Source organism: Coffea eugenioides, chromosome 1 (assembly GCF_003713205.1).
Source record: "Coffea eugenioides isolate CCC68of chromosome 1, Ceug_1.0, whole genome shotgun sequence".
In the NCBI taxonomy this organism is placed as follows: Eukaryota; Viridiplantae; Streptophyta; class Magnoliopsida; order Gentianales; family Rubiaceae; genus Coffea; species Coffea eugenioides.
Genome location: NC_040035.1, coordinates 7,994,792 through 8,011,394, shown reverse-complemented (window position 1 = coordinate 8,011,394; position 16,603 = coordinate 7,994,792). Strand labels below are relative to the sequence as shown.

General features: G+C 34.0%; 2 protein-coding genes across 4 annotated transcripts; one reads left to right on the top strand and one right to left on the bottom strand.

The window, feature by feature from the left end:
- The first annotated feature begins 2,270 nt into the window (after positions 1-2,270).
- LOC113779499 lies at positions 2,271-8,719 on the top strand. 3 transcript variants are annotated; one of them, XM_027325099.1, is made up of 8 exons: positions 2,271-2,544; positions 4,881-4,938; positions 5,139-5,189; positions 5,521-5,566; positions 5,662-5,703; positions 5,813-5,849; positions 7,136-7,422; positions 8,448-8,719. In XM_027325099.1, exons 3-7 carry the CDS (start codon positions 5,153-5,155, stop codon positions 7,277-7,279), a joined length of 306 nt encoding a protein of 101 aa, XP_027180900.1. In that variant the 5' UTR covers positions 2,271-2,544; positions 4,881-4,938; positions 5,139-5,152; the 3' UTR covers positions 7,280-7,422; positions 8,448-8,719. The 3 variants fall into 3 exon arrangements, with proteins under 3 accessions (XP_027180900.1, XP_027180887.1, XP_027180894.1); XM_027325086.1 differs by lacking the exon at positions 4,881-4,938; XM_027325093.1 differs by lacking the exons at positions 4,881-4,938; positions 5,139-5,189.
- A 743-nt stretch (positions 8,720-9,462) lies between these two features.
- Positions 9,463-12,352, bottom strand: LOC113761786 (cytochrome P450 81F3-like). The gene is made up of 2 exons (XM_027304921.1): positions 11,433-12,352; positions 9,463-10,386 (listed from the first exon to the last, which is right to left on the bottom strand). Exons 1-2 carry the CDS (start codon positions 12,309-12,311, stop codon positions 9,757-9,759), a joined length of 1,509 nt encoding a protein of 502 aa, XP_027160722.1. The 5' UTR covers positions 12,312-12,352; the 3' UTR covers positions 9,463-9,756.
- Between the last annotated feature and the right edge of the window lie 4,251 nt (positions 12,353-16,603).

The following is a 16,603-nucleotide window of genomic DNA, read 5'->3' as shown; positions in this document are numbered from 1 at the left end:
AAATTTCTCCCTTTAGCTTTAAGATAATACTACTTAATTATCTTACTTATAAATTTCTATGACAATATTTGGAGTTGTGATGAAATCATATTTCGTTATTCAGTGAACACATCATTCTCAACAGTGTTATCCCACGTGTTTCTTAAGCACTTTATGAATCTACCGTAGAATTGCAAAACTCATCATATTATTTCAAGACAATAGTTCGGTCCATTGAATTTTTAATTATTCTAACTCCAAATGTGAAATAGGTTAGTTAAAATTGTATGGTTCTAAGCTTCTTTTTCTAGGAAACTTTTATACCTTTCTTAGCACTGAGCTTGTCCTTTTTTAGAGACAAATATTTCGTGTCACATTTTGCTCATTTTTGCTCTTTGTTTGCCTTGGTCATTCTCTTTATTTTACGGCCTTAGCCTTTTAGAGATAGTTTTCTCATGTGTTCTTATTGATTTTGCTAAAACATTATATAAAATCTGAATATGAAGAGATAAAAAGTTTGTGAACGCAGTTTTAAAGGCCAAATAATTGACTTTTTAGATTTAATATTAATTATAGAGCTTAATAGGTGATTCTTATATTTAAAAAAAATTTACAATCTTAGTCTTTGCATTTATTCTTTTATACAATTCTTCTTAAGTAAATAAGTATTGTTATCAAAGTGATGTTTGCCATTTGATTGCAGTCTCCTTTTTTCTTGAACCTACTCTTAAAGTCCACTTTTGCAGTCCAATATTATTCTTCTTAATGATTATATTGACACTGACATTTTTTAGAAGCAGTTAGACATAAATGAGAAGTTAAAAAAAAAAAATAGACATAATTGAGAAGTTTATGTAGCAGATATTATTATTATTATTTTAGTGTAAACAGGAGGACTCGAACCTGAGACCTCTTGCTTACACTCCCTCCCCCTGTACCACCCAACCCAACCCTCCCCCTATAGCAGATATTATTGCATTATCATTCCAGGGTAACTTATGTCAAGTTGCTTCAAGTTATATTTCTTTATTTTGATATGTGAAAAAAGGTTTGGTCCATCATATTTTATGTGAAACCATGATTTGATTCTCCATGTTACTGGGATGCACTTAGGTTAATTTATTCCTGGGTTGCGAATAGGCGCATTCAAGATCTTCCTTGTTGCTGTTTCATAAGGGCATACTTATGAGTTATTATCAAGTAACATTGAATAAAAACTTTAGCAATGAGGCATACGTGCATTTAGAATCAAGATTACATGGGTGAATAATAAAAGCAAGAATACAGGGATACACGAGATGAAGATGATAAAAGTTTCCAAGGACTTGTAAAACTGAAAATTTTAAGCAAATTTGACCTTGAAATCAGTGGCACTAATAAATTGAAGTCATTTGATTAACTGATGTAGAGTTAAAAAATTAGAGTGTGACAACGAACCCTGAAAAAAAAATGGCTTGAATATTCTTTAGGGTTAATACCACTTTGTCCCCCCAAACTTTGGACGATTATCCACTTCAGTCCCTAAACTTCAAAATGGGACACTTAAGTCCCTAAACTTATGAGTCAATATAATTGGGTTATGATTGACATCTCTACTCATAAGACATTCTTTTTGCTTGTTTTGTTGAAGCCCCAAAACCACTTTATGTAACAACAAAGAAACGCAGTTAAGGTTGAAGATTTTCTATAATTACAAATGTGGAAAACCAAAGACCTCGAGTAGATGCACTTACAGTGATTTTAAAAGATCAATATTAAAAAGCAAAAACAAAAAGCCAAACACGGTTTAGTTCAAAGCCTATTTACTCTTTAATAACTGCATAGACTGAAAGATTTTCATGCTTATATTCTCCTTCCTCTTATTTTCACTTTGTAGTTTGAACTTAAGTATTTCATATATTATTAACTTTGGAAGTATTGTATATAAAGAACTTTATATAAAGTGGGAATGGGGTGAAATCTGATGGTCTTTCGTCCTCCATGTGCAAATCACGTGCAACTGCTTTCTTTCATTTTGCTCTTTTTCTGTTTTCTGTCCGTCCCTTTTCGTCTCGTTTGGTGTGTTTTTTTGGTTCATTCCAAGCAACCCACTTTTCCAACTTTTTAATGGGACTCGATGGCTCAGATAATTATTTGCAGATCACCGTCACAAGTCATCTTCCACTCTCCAACTCTCCATTTCTTCATCATCACCGCTTCCATTGCTCCCTTTCTTCCTCTATTTCCACTTTCTTTCTTTTTCATCAACTTGATCATCATCATTCATAAATAAAAAATTACACCCAACGAACTCCACTTCTCCATTTTTTTCTTCTTTGAAAGCCTACCTTTTCATTTCTTTTTTTTTTCCCTTTCTTCGTTCATCCTTTACCCACCGGACCAAAGCAGAAAAATGCAGATGATTCCTTTGTCTCACATCTTTCTCCTCACTTCCCAATTAATGGCCGATCCCTGCCAAGCTCTCTCTTCGTCGTCAAAAAACAAGAAAGGGGGAACAAGGATGAAGGGGGAGGATGTTTGATTCATCTCAACCATCTGCATCATTTTTGACCAAATATAATCGTGGTAAACTTTTATCCCTTTTGCCTATGTTTAATGTCCCTTTTTTCGATTTTTTTTTTTTGTAATTTTTTCCTCTCTTCTTTTGGTTTGATCTTTCTAACCACAGAGCAAGAACCTTTGATTTTTTTATGGGTTCTGTTGGATTTTTTTTCCAGAAATATGTGTTCAGTTATTGTATTTATTGAAATTTAAGCTTTGTATGCCCTCATTTCTTATTTTATTGCGTGTTATAAAACTAATAAAATGAAGATACTACAATAGGAATTGAAGAAGTATTAGAGAAAGGGAGAATGATATCCTTATATTTCAACAAGATACAAAGGTCCTCCCAAAGGGTCTCAATGTACCTCTATATATAGGCACTACAAGATTAAAGGTATATAAATCTTATTAAACATCCACTACTACAATAATATGAAGAAACCTATGAAACGGTTTCTCCACTACATGAATGGATTTATGAATTGTAACTTATATACATAAGTAGCCATAAAATCATGAATTAATCCCTTTGGGAATACGAAGGGACATCCACATTTTTGTTATTTCATAACACTCCCCCTTGGATGTCCATTACACAAAGAATATGCCTCGTTAAAACCTTACTAGGGAAAAACCCAGTAGGACCAAAAACCCTAGTGAAGGAAAAAGAGTACACTATTCTTGTGTAATAATTTGTCCCCCTGATGCAAACGTCATTTGAGATCTTTTAATCGTTGCATTCCAATACTCTTCACCAATTTCTCAAATGTCGCAGTTGGTAATGCCTTGGTAAATAAATCGGCCAGATTATTATCTGATCGGATTTGTTGCACATCAATTTCACCATTCTTTTGCAAATCATGAGTAAAAAAAAATTTTGGTGAAATATGTTTCGTCCTATCTCCTTTAATATATCCTCCTTTCAATTGAGCTATACAAGCTGCATTATCTTCATATAATATAGTTGGAGGATTTTCTTTTTCGGAGGATAACCCACAATTCTTCCGGATATAGTGGGTCATTGATCTTAACCAAACACATTCTCGACTGGCTTCATGAATTGCTATTATTTCAGCATGATTCGATGAAGTGGCGTCTAGTGATTGCTTTGTAGATCGCCAAGAAATGGCTGTGCCTCCATATGTAAATAAATAACCAGTCTGAGACCTTGCTTTATGCGGGTCGGATAAATACCCAGCATCAGCATAACCAACCAATTCAAGTTTGAATTTATTTGAATAAAATAAACCAAGATCTATTGTTCCTTGGAGATAGCGAAAAATATGTTTAATACCATTCCAATGTCGTCTTGTGGGCAAGGAACTAAATCTTGCAAATAAATTTACTGCAAATGATATATCAGGTCTTGTACAATTAGCAAGATACATTAGTGCACCAATTGCACTGAGATATGGTACTTCAGGACCAAGTATCTCTTCATTTTCCTCTCGTGGACTAAAAGGATCCTTATTAGGATCTAATGATCTGACAACCATTGGGGTACTCAATGTATGTGCTTTGTCCATATAAAATCGCTTTAATACCTTCCGGGTATAAGCAGTTTGGTGGATAAAAATTTCACCTTTCAAATGCTCAATTTGTAAACCAAGGCAGAATTTTGTCTTTCCAAAATCTTTGATCTCAAATTCTTTCTTCAAATATTCAACACTATTTTGAATCTCTTCAGGAGTTCCAATTAAATTTAGATCATCAACATATACCGCAATTATCACAAAATTTGATCCATTTTTCTTGATAAAAACACATGGACATATTGGATCATTGGTATAACATTCTTTTGTCAGACATTCATTGAGACGGTTATACCACATACGTCCAGATTATTTGAGCCCATACAGAGACCTTTGTAATTTAATAGAATAAATATTTTTAGGATTTGATTTGCATGCTTCAGGCATGTTGAATGTACCTCAATGTACCTCTATATATAGGCACTACAAGATTAAAGGTACATAAATCTTATTAAACATCCACTACTACAATAATATGAAAAAACCTATGAAACGGTTTCTCCACTACATGAATGGATTTATGAATTGTAACTTATATACATAAGTAGCCATAAAATCATGAATTAATCCCCTTGGGAATACAAAGGGACATCCACATTTTTGTTATTTCATAACATTGCGTATGTTTTATCTTTTTTTTCCCCCTTCTACTTTCCCCTTGGCTTAGAGCATGTCCAACCATTAATGAAAAAATTTTAGCAAGTCTGAAAGAAAAAAAGAAAAAAAAAAGTAGAGAGTTTCTTCTCCTGTGAGTTTTCTACTACTTTTAATATTAATATTTAGTGGTGAAAGTCAAGGTGAACAGATAATTTTATTGTTTGGTAGGTAAAGGAGAAAGGCAAAAGTTCTGTTAATTTTTGTTTTCCTTTCCATATATCAAAAGGTAAGCTTTTTATGCCCTAATTACTTAATCCGTATCAATGTGTTTTATACGTCTTTTTTCCTAATATCGTCTTGGTTTGTAGCACCATTACTAAGAAATTTCAGATAATATCTTCTTACATGAATTTCTATAAACTTTAATGGTGGATTTCAAGTTTAAAAGGTACTACTTTACCTTTTAACGAATATTTTTTCTTTCAGCTAGGATAACAAAGATGCAAATGTCTCACTGTTGCAGCCCCTATTTTCTTGGTACTCTTTTTTCCTTTTAGATTTATTATTAGTTTGTTTTTCCAGTGTTGTAGGAGCATATTTGATAATTTTCTTATGGATTGCTAACATTCCTCAGGGATGAATGGTAAGTTTTTATGGAATTGTAAAGTAATTCTTATACATTACTGTTGAAGAAAATAGTTAGCTAATCTTTTTGAATTAGAGGGATTTTTGGTCAAGAATTTCATGTTGTGCTTTTAAGGCTGAGTATTTTGGCTTTTGTGCAATGTGGCAGAAAGATATAGAACTTGATCTTGTTGGGAATTTTCCATATTAAGTTATTCTTGAAGTATTCTACTCTTTTTTGCAGGGGATGAAAATAAGAAGCAAATGAAGTTGAAAAGGAGGCATCTAAGGTGAAATTTTCCTTTTTTTTTCGATGTTGTGCCCAATTTCCATTTTTTCCCTTTCTCGGCTATTCATGAAATTCATTTTTTTTTTCTACTAACAGCTACACTGGGATGAAAGGGGGCAATAATTGCCAAGAAAATCTGTATGTGGATTTTGCCTTTCTTCATATGTCAATTTCTTGGTAGCCCAGTTTTTGTTCTTTCGACTTTATCTGGTAGTTATTATTGAATATTTTCTTTCCTTTTTCCGAGGTTTTTTGGTTGTACAAGCGCTAGCCTCATGGTAATGGTAAGTATACGAAAGAATTAATGTCTTCTAATTTTTTTCTTCTTTTAATTTTTTTCCTTGACTACTCAAAAAACCTTTTTCTAGACCTTTTCTTTTGTCCTTTTTTGGAATGGGGTGTTGCCATATCTTGCCTGATTGAATATCTCTCTCTTTTTGCTTTTTGTTAAAATTTAGTTTTACTCTGTTCAAATTCCTGGTTAATTTGCTCGGTTAATGTTTTACTTCTTTGATGTCTAATGTTTTGTGTGGTTGGAAATTTAGGAATCTGATATTTACATAATTTTCCATCCCGTGTGTTTTAATGATTACTAAGGTCCCAAGACTTTGATATTTTTTCCTCTCTCTCTCTCTCTCTCTGGTTCTTTTTGGGTAGTTTTAGTATGAGTTTTGCTTTGAATTGTAGAATGTCACTTATTGTTTAGTGCTGAAGCTAATTGCATGCATGATCTTAGTTTCTTTGCTTAGTGATGTGCCTGCTGAATTTGCAGTTTTCAATCTGTGTTTGGGGTTTGTAAGTTACAAGCTTGCTTAAATAGGTTTAATAGCTCTATTCTGGTCACAGGTAATTGGAATTGTAAGTGTTAAGAGTACTTTGGCATGAGGCAATTGGTGCATGCATGACTACTTTTCTATTTCAGTTTTGTTGAATGTCCAAATGGCTTTTTCGAATTAGTTGTGACTTGTAAGTTAAGAAGCTAGATTCAAGTACAGAGTCCAGTTATTGCTTCACAGAAAAGCTATGTTCAGAGTATTACCTCACTAATTTTTACTTGCCATCTAAAGATTGTTTGCTTATTGTTAAGAATTCGTCGTCTATTTTTCTACCATCAATGCTGTTAAAAGAATTTTGAGAGTGGGCGCTAGATTGTTGACTTCTTCAAGACTAATAGTTAAGCTGGTATCTGTTTGTCTATGTTAGGATTTTTTACTGCACTGTTTACTGATTTTGGGATTGGATAGGCTATTGAAATCTGTTGAGTAGTAGTTAGACTCATTATTTTTTGTCCATGATAGAATTTGTGCTGCATTCTCATCCTATGCTTACTTGTCCAATTAAGAGGAAAACGATGAAGAGGAATAGTCTAAATTGGCTCTTGAAATTGATTCATTATGTGTTCCTTTGGAATTCATTGTCTTTCTTTGTTAGGTTTATCTAGCAACCTCAGATTTTATGTGCAAGTTTTGCTTTCTCTTCATTTATTATATTCTGATATTACTGGTGAAGTTTTATTGTGTTGATGTTATCTTTTTTCTTATGGACTAACATTTTTCTTTTTATATTTTAGGAAGGTGAAACTATCTGGATTAATGTGAAGAACAAACCGTCTAGTGGAACAGGCATGCTTTCAGCTGCAGGATTGTTAAGTGTACATCCTGGAACTGTAAAGGCCAAAACTCTAAGCATAGCACCACCCCCAGTGGAGGAGTGAGGATTAAGTCTCCTTTCCCACCTCCTCCCAATGATTCTGCAGCTGCTAGGATGACTTTGGGAAGGCATAATACTGCTCTTAAGGGGCCCATGGAAGTTGCTAGACATTCTGCTGATCCACTGGCAGATCTGTCACAACTTGAGGTTCCCATTCTCCTTTCTGTTACGTTTTTGGAACTTTCTTTATCCTTCTACGCAATTTAAACAGCAGAAGTTTGTATACCAAGAGGCTTTGTTATTAGAGGTAGATAGAGCACTTAATTGTAGCAGACTACAATCAAGAAAATTGAGACCTGCCAACTTTCAAAAACTCCCATCAAGAAGGATCATTGATCATCATGTGATTGGAATAAAGGCCTCATCTGAGTCGATTTAAAGGAGGGGTTGGTTGTTTAAACTTGAGGCTTTAAAAAATTTCTGCTTTGTCCAACTTTTGTATGAGGTGTTCAACCTTTTTATTTAACCTTCATTTAGGTCCATGAATTGGCTGGTCATATAAAACATCATTTCTAAATAATCTTAACTGGATAATTTCAGTTATCAAAAAGCATTTTGCCCACTGTCTGTTTTCTTGTAATATTCTCTGATCCGCAGTGTAGATATAGTACTTAGGTGTAGCTCTCCAAATTAAGAATTTTAGTGATACAACTGGTATTACCTGATCTTGTGGTTTTGGGGAAGTGGAGGTAAGGTAGGGTCATCCTTTTCAGGTGGTCATGTAAGTGACTTCTTTGCAAAATGTTCTGATAGGGAATATAATTCATATTTAGAAACATTTGGAAGCAAAATCTGCAGCAAAAATTTCTAGCAGCCTTTCGTAAATTACCTTTACTCCAGTGGCATTTAGAAAGACAAACTTTTCTGGCTTGATAAAGATTCATAAATATAGGAATCATCAATATCTTGCTTGATAAATATGAATCTTTCTCACTGGTGCTACCTTTTTATGTCATGTATGTAGACATAAAATATTAGCTGCTGTTTGACCAAATGTCTTTTATCTGGAATTGTTTTGACTTTACATGGATGGTATTCTCTCTCCAACCTGTGTAAATAGGCTTGGTCGTTTTACATGGTTTATGTAGAGATACAATACTTGTATCTCGGAGTCAGCTTGTGGTTTACTTGTGATGAAATTTAATAGTGGTTTTGTTGTTGGCATTCTGCAGAAGAATCTTCATACAACCACTGGAACACGTTCTAATAAGTCCACTGCAGCTGGATGGGCTGCTTTTTTATCATGTTAGCATTTGACTGTTGGTGGTTCGGATCTTTGTCTCCTGTTGTATTTAAAAGGATGAGAAATATTGAAAAGAAAATTCATAACTGAAAGAATTTCAATATGTGCTCCATCTTTGGAGGAATAATTATTCTCGAAATGTGTTGATATCATTCTTTTGACATACATGGACTGCCAATCTCAAATTTATATACGTATAACACAAAATAATTCTTTTTCCTGGGTTTCTGCCCCCATGTTTGTTTTTCTCCAAGTCGTGATCAAGGGGTTGAATTGCTTTTATAGGGTTGCAGTTCTTTCCCAAAGAACATGCCATGCCTTTGGGGGTAGTGGGTAAGGCTTAGTATAGTTTTGTGTGGAAGCGCCTCATGGGACGGGTTGCAATTGTCATGCTAAACTGTAGTCGGGAGTATAATTTGACTTTGTATTATCATTTTCATGTAGGAAAGAAAGCTTGTATTGGCAGATGTAATGTCAAGAAAATACATCTGATCTTGCCTGTGCCAATTGATACTTTATTTTTTTGGCCACTTGATTTGTTTTGGTATATATACAGAGACTTGCCACCACTTTCCCTGCTTCAAAAATCCCATCGGTTGAGACACTATCTCCTATAGTCATGTGTGTAAGCATAATTCTGAAGTTTTAGAGCGAAATCAAAACTATATGCTTTTTGTGTAAAAATCATACACTAACGTCAAACTTGGGAAAGGAAAAGTGTAGCACGGAAAAGAAAAGCGTAATCTCCATCAATGCACAAACAAAATGTTACTGTATATGGCAATCAATTAAACAAATATGCATCCGCCAAAATATGTTTCCAGCAAAATTTTTTTCATCTATTACATTTTATACCACTTTACAAAAAAAACTATCTAAAATGAATATTCTTAACAACTTTCTACTTCTTTTTACTCACCATGTTTTCCTGCATTATTATAAAAGAAAAATAAAACTACATGTTTTTTCCTCATTGAATTTATTAACTTCCTTCTCATTCATAGCACAAACCATACACGTACATTTCAATATCTTTTCTTATGCAGCTACCTCACCTATTCATTTTTTTATTAATAATGTCTTAATTTCATTCATTAAACAAAATAACAAGTACAACCATACATTACATGCAAATCACCTCATATTGGGCATCACCTTAATGTCTCACCGTGCGCAAGCACGGTATCATCTTGCTAGTTATGATACAATCTTCAAAAACAACCAGTCATGTTCTTTAGTCAAAGCTGAGAAACCAATTCAATCATGGATGAGCGTGGCCTGAACAATGCTTCCAAAGGCTTGGCCTTGCCCAAAGCCATACCAGATTTTTCTTCTAAATCCACCAATTGAGGCCCTACTCTTTCCCAATCAAAACATTGTAGCATTGTTCCCAACGTCAGGCTAATAAATCTCATGCCTAAGGCAGCACCTGGACAAGCCCTCCTACCTTTTCCAAATGGAATAAATTTGAACCCTTCATCGCAAGCCCCTTCATTAATTCCCTCAAACCTTTCTGGCTTAAACTTGGCTGGCTCTTCCCAAACCTTCGGATCTCTGTGAATAGCCCAAGCATTTACTAACAAAGTTGTGCCTTTAGGAATTTTGAAGCCTCCTATGGTGCAATCCTCAGATGAATAATGAGGCACAAGAGTTGGTGCTGCAGGAAAAAGTCTAAGTGTTTCTTTGATTATGCAACGCAAATATGGCAATTTGGAGAGATCTGAATCCTCAATCAATTGCCCTGATTGTGTAACGTTGTAGTCTATTTCACTCCTTGCCTTCTTCAATACCTGGGGGTGGTTTAGCATAAGGGACATAGCCCACTCCATGGTCAGTGCTGAAGTGTGTACTCCAGCAGTGAACATAATCTAGAAAAACAACAAGGCATGTATTGTCAAAATGAATGTAAAGCCCAACATAAGAATACCATTTTAAAGTTAGTGGATACCAAGAGATATTCAACAAGATTTTTGTAATAAATTGATCATGGAAGAATTCTTTTTAATTGGAACGACTGACAAGGATTTTTGAAAGATTGAATAAAGTATTTTAAAAAAATTTCTTCTTAGTTTCCATAGTTTAGTTTGATATGTTATTATATGTGGCTTGTTCTCCTTTGCAATGGATTTCTAAATTGTTCTCTATGAGTAATTCTTTAAAACAATGACGTTCACAAATCTGATGACTATTTTGATCTTCAAAATTGTCAAAAGCAAATTTTATTTGGTAATGTACCTTCGGATGACATTTTAGAAAGAAATATTTAATCTACAAACAATTAATAGGAAAAAGACAAAATAAACGCTTGATCTGTCAAAATATATATTTTTGATTGGACCCCTTTTGTAGGCTGAGCTTTCAACATGACATGACCTTACACCTCATACCTCACTAAAATGCAAATAATGCAGAGCAACATGAATTTGATACTTTTATGTCATCTCTTGCCACTTTGGATCCGCAGTGTGGAGAACCAAGAGCTAATTGCATGAGGTAATTTGCAGTTTCGATCTGAGTCGCCAGATCGTTACAAATTCAAAAAGATAATTTTCTTTTGAATTTTCAAAAATTCGACCTACATCTAGGTCACACAACCATTCTAGTATAGCATGGATGCTGTCATAGTGTCATATGCACATAGGATTTGTTTCAACGAAAGCTACAAGGGAAAATTGTGGTTACCATAGGATTGCTTAAACAAAAGTTAATAAGGAAAAAGATACTCATTCAGTCAAATTTTTTGAGTGGAGGAAAGAGATTACCAGCTAGAAGAGGAGTTCACTGACTAATTGGAGAAACGGTTGATTTGCATTAAAAAAAATGAAATATGAAAATAGAAACCGGATATAAAGAGCAATAATTACCAAAGCAAAAAATATGTTAAGGAGAAAAGAGAAATGGCAAGTTGGCTTACTAGCATGATCCCTTTGACAGTTTCATCAGTTAAGAATTCAGGTTCAGCATCTTGAAGCGACAGCAATGCTTGGATAACAGTTCTTCTCTGCTCAGTCGAGCATGAGCCACCTTCACCTTCCTTTTTCCTAGTTTGATCAATGAGATCCCTGAATAATTTGTCCCTCTTTTGCTGTAAATTGATCAAATTTTTCTCCAACCCTCGAAATCCAATCCATCTCAAGACAGGGACATAATCACAAATACCCATGACGGAGATCAGCGGAAACAAATCAGCTGTTTTATCAGATGGCCATTTTTTCCCTGCAAGCATTTTCATGATCACATTGAATACCAAATCCAAGAACACAGAGTTCATGTTTACATCTTTCCACACTTTGTCATCAGAGTTCATTGAGAACAATTTCTTGACACTGAAACGGATTTCCTCTGTCCAGATTGAGGAAAAGTTGTGGAGACTAGCGGAAGAAAAAATATGGATGGAGGTAACACGGCGGAGATTTCGAAAGTGGTCTCCATAAGGAGAGAACCCGAGAGTACTGTTGTTGTAGGCAAGGATTTTGCCAGAAATGGACCCTGGTCGGTTAGCAAAGATAACATCATTAGTCTTACTGAAGCATTCCTCTGCAAGAGATGGTGAGGAAACAACAAGTATAGGACGAATCCCAAATCGAAGGGAAATCAGGGGGCCGTATTTGATGGAGAGAAGTTGAAGAGCACGGTGAGGGGCAGCTTTCAGGAGGTGCAGATGGCCTAGAATTGGGAGAGCCGGTGGACTTGGAGGCTTTAGCGTTCTCTTGTTTTCTTGAAGATGTTTTATAGCAACTAAGACTACCAAGAAACTGAGAACTAGGATGCTATAGATGACTTCCATGATCATTAACAGGAAACAAGGGAGGTTTTTTTTGCTTTTGAAGAAGGATGCAGATTTACATCACTATAAGTGTAAATGAATCTTATCCACTGAAATGAATCCAAAAGGATAAGGTCACTGCACAGGCCAGTTTGTTGCCTTCTTTATTATTATTATTATTATTTTTTGCTTTGGCTTGGCTCTATATGACTTTTTTGAGTGGTGCCCAATAGCTTTGGTGAGAAAACATGAAGTCTTGACACAATTGGCCCCTTTTCAATATTCTGTACAGCATCTCAATTTTGTTGATTTTTTGTATCTAAATTAGTAAAACACTGATTTTTTTTTTTTGAATAAACAGATACATCTTTTTTTTCGAAAACGATAATTCTGATACATCAGTAATTCTTTTCTAGACTTAGTGTGGGTAACGTGTTGTTCTCAAATATGAATATTACTAACTTAATTCTTTTTAAGAAGAGAAAACGGTTCTTTTAATGTAACTTATTTTAAAGTATATTGAATTGAATGATAATTGTTAAAGAAATTCAGTGTAACTTAACCAATCAGGAATATACATGAATTCAAAGTTAGATGAAAATATTTTGAGAAATATGTTGGAACTATGTTGCAGCGAGATAATAGTGTAAACCAACGTCTCGACGGATTAAAACAAAAAGAGTTATCATTTTTTGTGAGACTTGAAACTTTTCATGATTACCCAAAAAAAAAAAAGGCAAAAACACCAAACTTGTTATGAAACAAATACAAATAGATGTGGATGTCCATTCAATTCCCCTAGAGGATTAATACATGTATTTTCCCCCTAGATTAATGTGATACACTTATCTTCTCATGAAACAACTCAATTTTATCATATTGATGTACTATTCCATGTATAAGTATTAAAGTTAGTTAATGTATTATTCATTTTGCTTTGCCTAAAAATAGATGTTATTCCAACCTCATTTGCAATCTTGTGAACTCCAAACAAACTAGTGAATGAAAGTATAAATTTCTCTCTACTTTCACTACCAACAAATATACATATTAGTATTAGTTATACAATAAATCTACGTATGCTGGTGCACGAGATAGTTCCTACTCCTTTTGGGCCACGTTTATATTTATCCTGGCAAACAACATCGATTTAAGTGTATAACAAAAGGAAAATAGGAATGTGAAAAACCATGTAATTTTGAAAGCCACAAAAGACTCTTTAACTGTAATTTTTCTCAATCGTCATCCTATATCGTTAACCCTATAGCTTAGATATTTGACTTGTGATTTTTATACACTTTCACGAATATTTAAAATTCTGAACAATACATGTAATGACTAAGGGACCTTTATATATGTTTATAACTTTCAATGATTGGGGGAGTTTTGTATATGTTTATAATTTTCGAAGTTACACTACTATCTTTCATGCTACTGAAAATCACATCACTCAAATTAGGCCTCCCTTGACCCATTCAAGTGAAGGCGTCTAGATCTATTCAGAAAATGCCCATTCAAGTAGTTGTCCCTGCCTGCCACATCGTTTGAGTTGGTTAGTCCCCTTGTTCCCTTCCCCGTATCCCACATCGTTTGAGTTGGGTGTGTGAGTGTAGTTTATAGTCTCCTCAGTGGTACCAGAAGTTACCGGCTTTTGGTATTACTGTGGGTTTAAGGTTAGAAATTACTCTTTAGCTTCTGGCAAAAAAGAAACAAGATCAGTGGTAGGGTTAAAAACAGAGTGAGTGGGTTAGTCCCCTTGTTCCCTTCCCCGTATCCCACATCGTTTGAGTTGGGTGTGTGAGTGTAGTTTATAGTCTCCTCAGTGGTACCAGAAGTTACCGGCTTTTGGTATTACTGCCTGCCACTCTGGGCCTTTGGTCCAGGTCCAGTGGTCACTGCCAAGCCTTCTATGGCTTGGTGGTGCGGGAGGTCAAGGGTTCGACCTTTGCCTCCTACAAAAATTTGTCACAATATGTGATGATTTTTAGTGGCCATTCGATGGAGTTTGTACTCACATCGAGTCTCCTCTTCCTAGATTAGATTAGATTAGGTTATAACAATCCTATCGTTGTGACAAAAAAAAAAAAATAGTTGTCCCTGCCTTCTTCATGATCAGATATTTAAACTAATGTTTGTAGTTATTTTTTCGTGTTCCCACCAACTAATTTAAATTTTGGGATAATTTGGAGAAAGGGAATAGAAAGATTTAAAATTCAAAAGAAGGTGTAAGTTTTGGAAAATTTATGAATGAGGTTTGATTTTTTTTTCTCTCTTTTTTTTTTAGTATAGCTGGGAGCTCTTGGTTCCAGGACATTTCACTTTCATTCCCTTCTTTCTAACATCCAACCCATCCCTACCCCTTGAATGAGGTGCAAGTTACTGTTTATGAACTATTAAAAGAAATATTGTGAGTATAATAAGAAAATTACCCTTATGTGCACATATTGCGACTTGTATCTGTGTAATTTGATTATACCTATACACAGCTCTATCAATTTAGATGTGCATATTTGGATTTATGTACATTTTACCAAACTACATATTTTTATCATTTAGGTGCATATTATTGTTCGATAAGATGCACATTTCAAAAAAGAATTTTTTTTGCTCTTGACAAAGTACATTGTTACAAGTCTGATTTAATTACTTAGCCAAAAATCTGTTCGTTTGGTGAATAGTAGTAACCCATAGCCCATCCACAAATTTAATAAAAAGTTTCGCCCTACTTATGAAATTGGGATAATTTCAATGGCAATCTTACTGCCCTCTTCCAAGATTTTTAAAATATCACTTACCCTCCCCCGAGTCAACCAATTGGGATCCAATGCTTACCACATCAATGGTCAAATGACTTTATTACCCTACAACTTGGGAAATTATACATAGTTGTATGGAGAGATAGTTGAGCCACTTGTACTGCCATAATTTGGAATGTAAAAAAGCTTGAAAATCTTGAATACCAAATTTTATAACAATAATTGTTAACATTTTAAATTCTTTTTTTTAATTTTAGTAGTTCTTGTTATTTCTTCGCCCAAAAAAGATTAAATTCCTATTGAGATATTATTATTTCATAAGTTTTTTTTTTAATAAAAATAACAAGATGAATACAAAAATGCACAAAAATGATAAATTGTAAAATATGTTTACAAATTAAATTTTATTAAGTTTTAGATAAAGTGTAACTACACATAATCTATTCTCTCCCTATATTTCAAAAATATTTTTTTCTTTTTCTTTGTATACATAATTCCAAAAAGATTGTTAAAAATGATTTTCTCCACTTTGATTTACGTATTTTCCATTAAAGTCATTTCCATTCTATTCATGCAAACATTGCCTGAGAGTTGTTTTTTTTTTTTTTTGTTACAAATGATAGAAGTTTCTTAGTAATCATATGAAATAATGGACCTCGTAAGTAAAAGAAATAATTCAAAAAATATTTGATCATATTTTTTATTTTTTATTTAATGTGGCATTTTTCTTGAAAAGGTCATACTTTGTCTTATTTAATTCTTACTCAAAATCTTCCAAATTTCACCACTAAGAATTTAGGAATTCAATGTGTAAATATTGATTCTAAATTAATAAAATTTCCTTCCAATTCTTTGATTTTGCGAGCCATTGTTATTGAATTCTAGTGGGCTCATGCTAGTATTGTAATTTGCCTTACTTACACTGACACATTGTAACTATGGTTTTTATTTTCTATTCTTAACTAATATTCCCTTTTGATTCTAAGTCAACCAACTAGTAATTAGTTGAGGGGCACTTTTGTATGAAATATTTTTCTCACTCTTGAAATCATTTTTTTATTATTAATTTTTTTGAATTGCGCTAATTTGTTACAAGAAAATTTAGTTTCAAGGGAGGTTAGTGATATATTTAAAACTTTAGGGGAAGGCAGTGAAGCTATCAGAAACCTTAGAGGAGGTTTCTAAAATTATCCCTATGAAATTTGAATCTTCCTATATTCTCATTTTCCAAAATTTCAACTTACATTTTAGCCAACCCCCTACCCCACCAAAGTTGGATTTTATCAAAAGGAGGCCAGCACACATCGTCCTCTGCTGCATTATCATGCTTTTTATGTCTTGGTTAGAAAACTCCGAGCTTTGCTTACCCAATAAATGGCTCTAACTGATTCCAGCTAGCCTTACCAACTAATTGAGTTAAATTTCAGCTCAAAACCAAGATCCAATCAAGCAGGAGTCTAGCACGAGCTCATTTGGATGAATTTTGCACTGAGAAAATACAGAGGTCCCTTACACAGCATTTCTTTCGCATTGTCCCCTGAACTCTGTAATCAAAATCAATCT

What these genes read in the sequence shown, in the direction of transcription:
- LOC113779499 (XM_027325086.1), top strand. Translation starts at nt 2,493, where the DNA reads ATGTTTGATTCATCTCAACCATCTGCATCATTTTTGACCAAATATAAT. An exon ending in TTGCAGCCCCTATTTTCTTG is followed by an intron (nt 5,190 to 5,520) that starts GTACTCTTTTTT and finishes TCTTTTTTGCAG; the next exon opens with GGGATGAAAATAAGAAGCAA. An exon ending in AATAATTGCCAAGAAAATCT is followed by an intron (nt 5,704 to 5,812) that starts GTATGTGGATTT and finishes CCTTTTTCCGAG; the next exon opens with GTTTTTTGGTTGTACAAGCG.
- LOC113761786 (XM_027304921.1), bottom strand. Translation starts at nt 12,311, where the DNA reads ATGATCATGGAAGTCATCTATAGCATCCTAGTTCTCAGTTTCTTGGTA. An exon ending in CTGTCAAAGGGATCATGCTA is followed by an intron (nt 10,387 to 11,432) that starts GTAAGCCAACTT and finishes TTGTTTTTCTAG; the next exon opens with ATTATGTTCACTGCTGGAGT.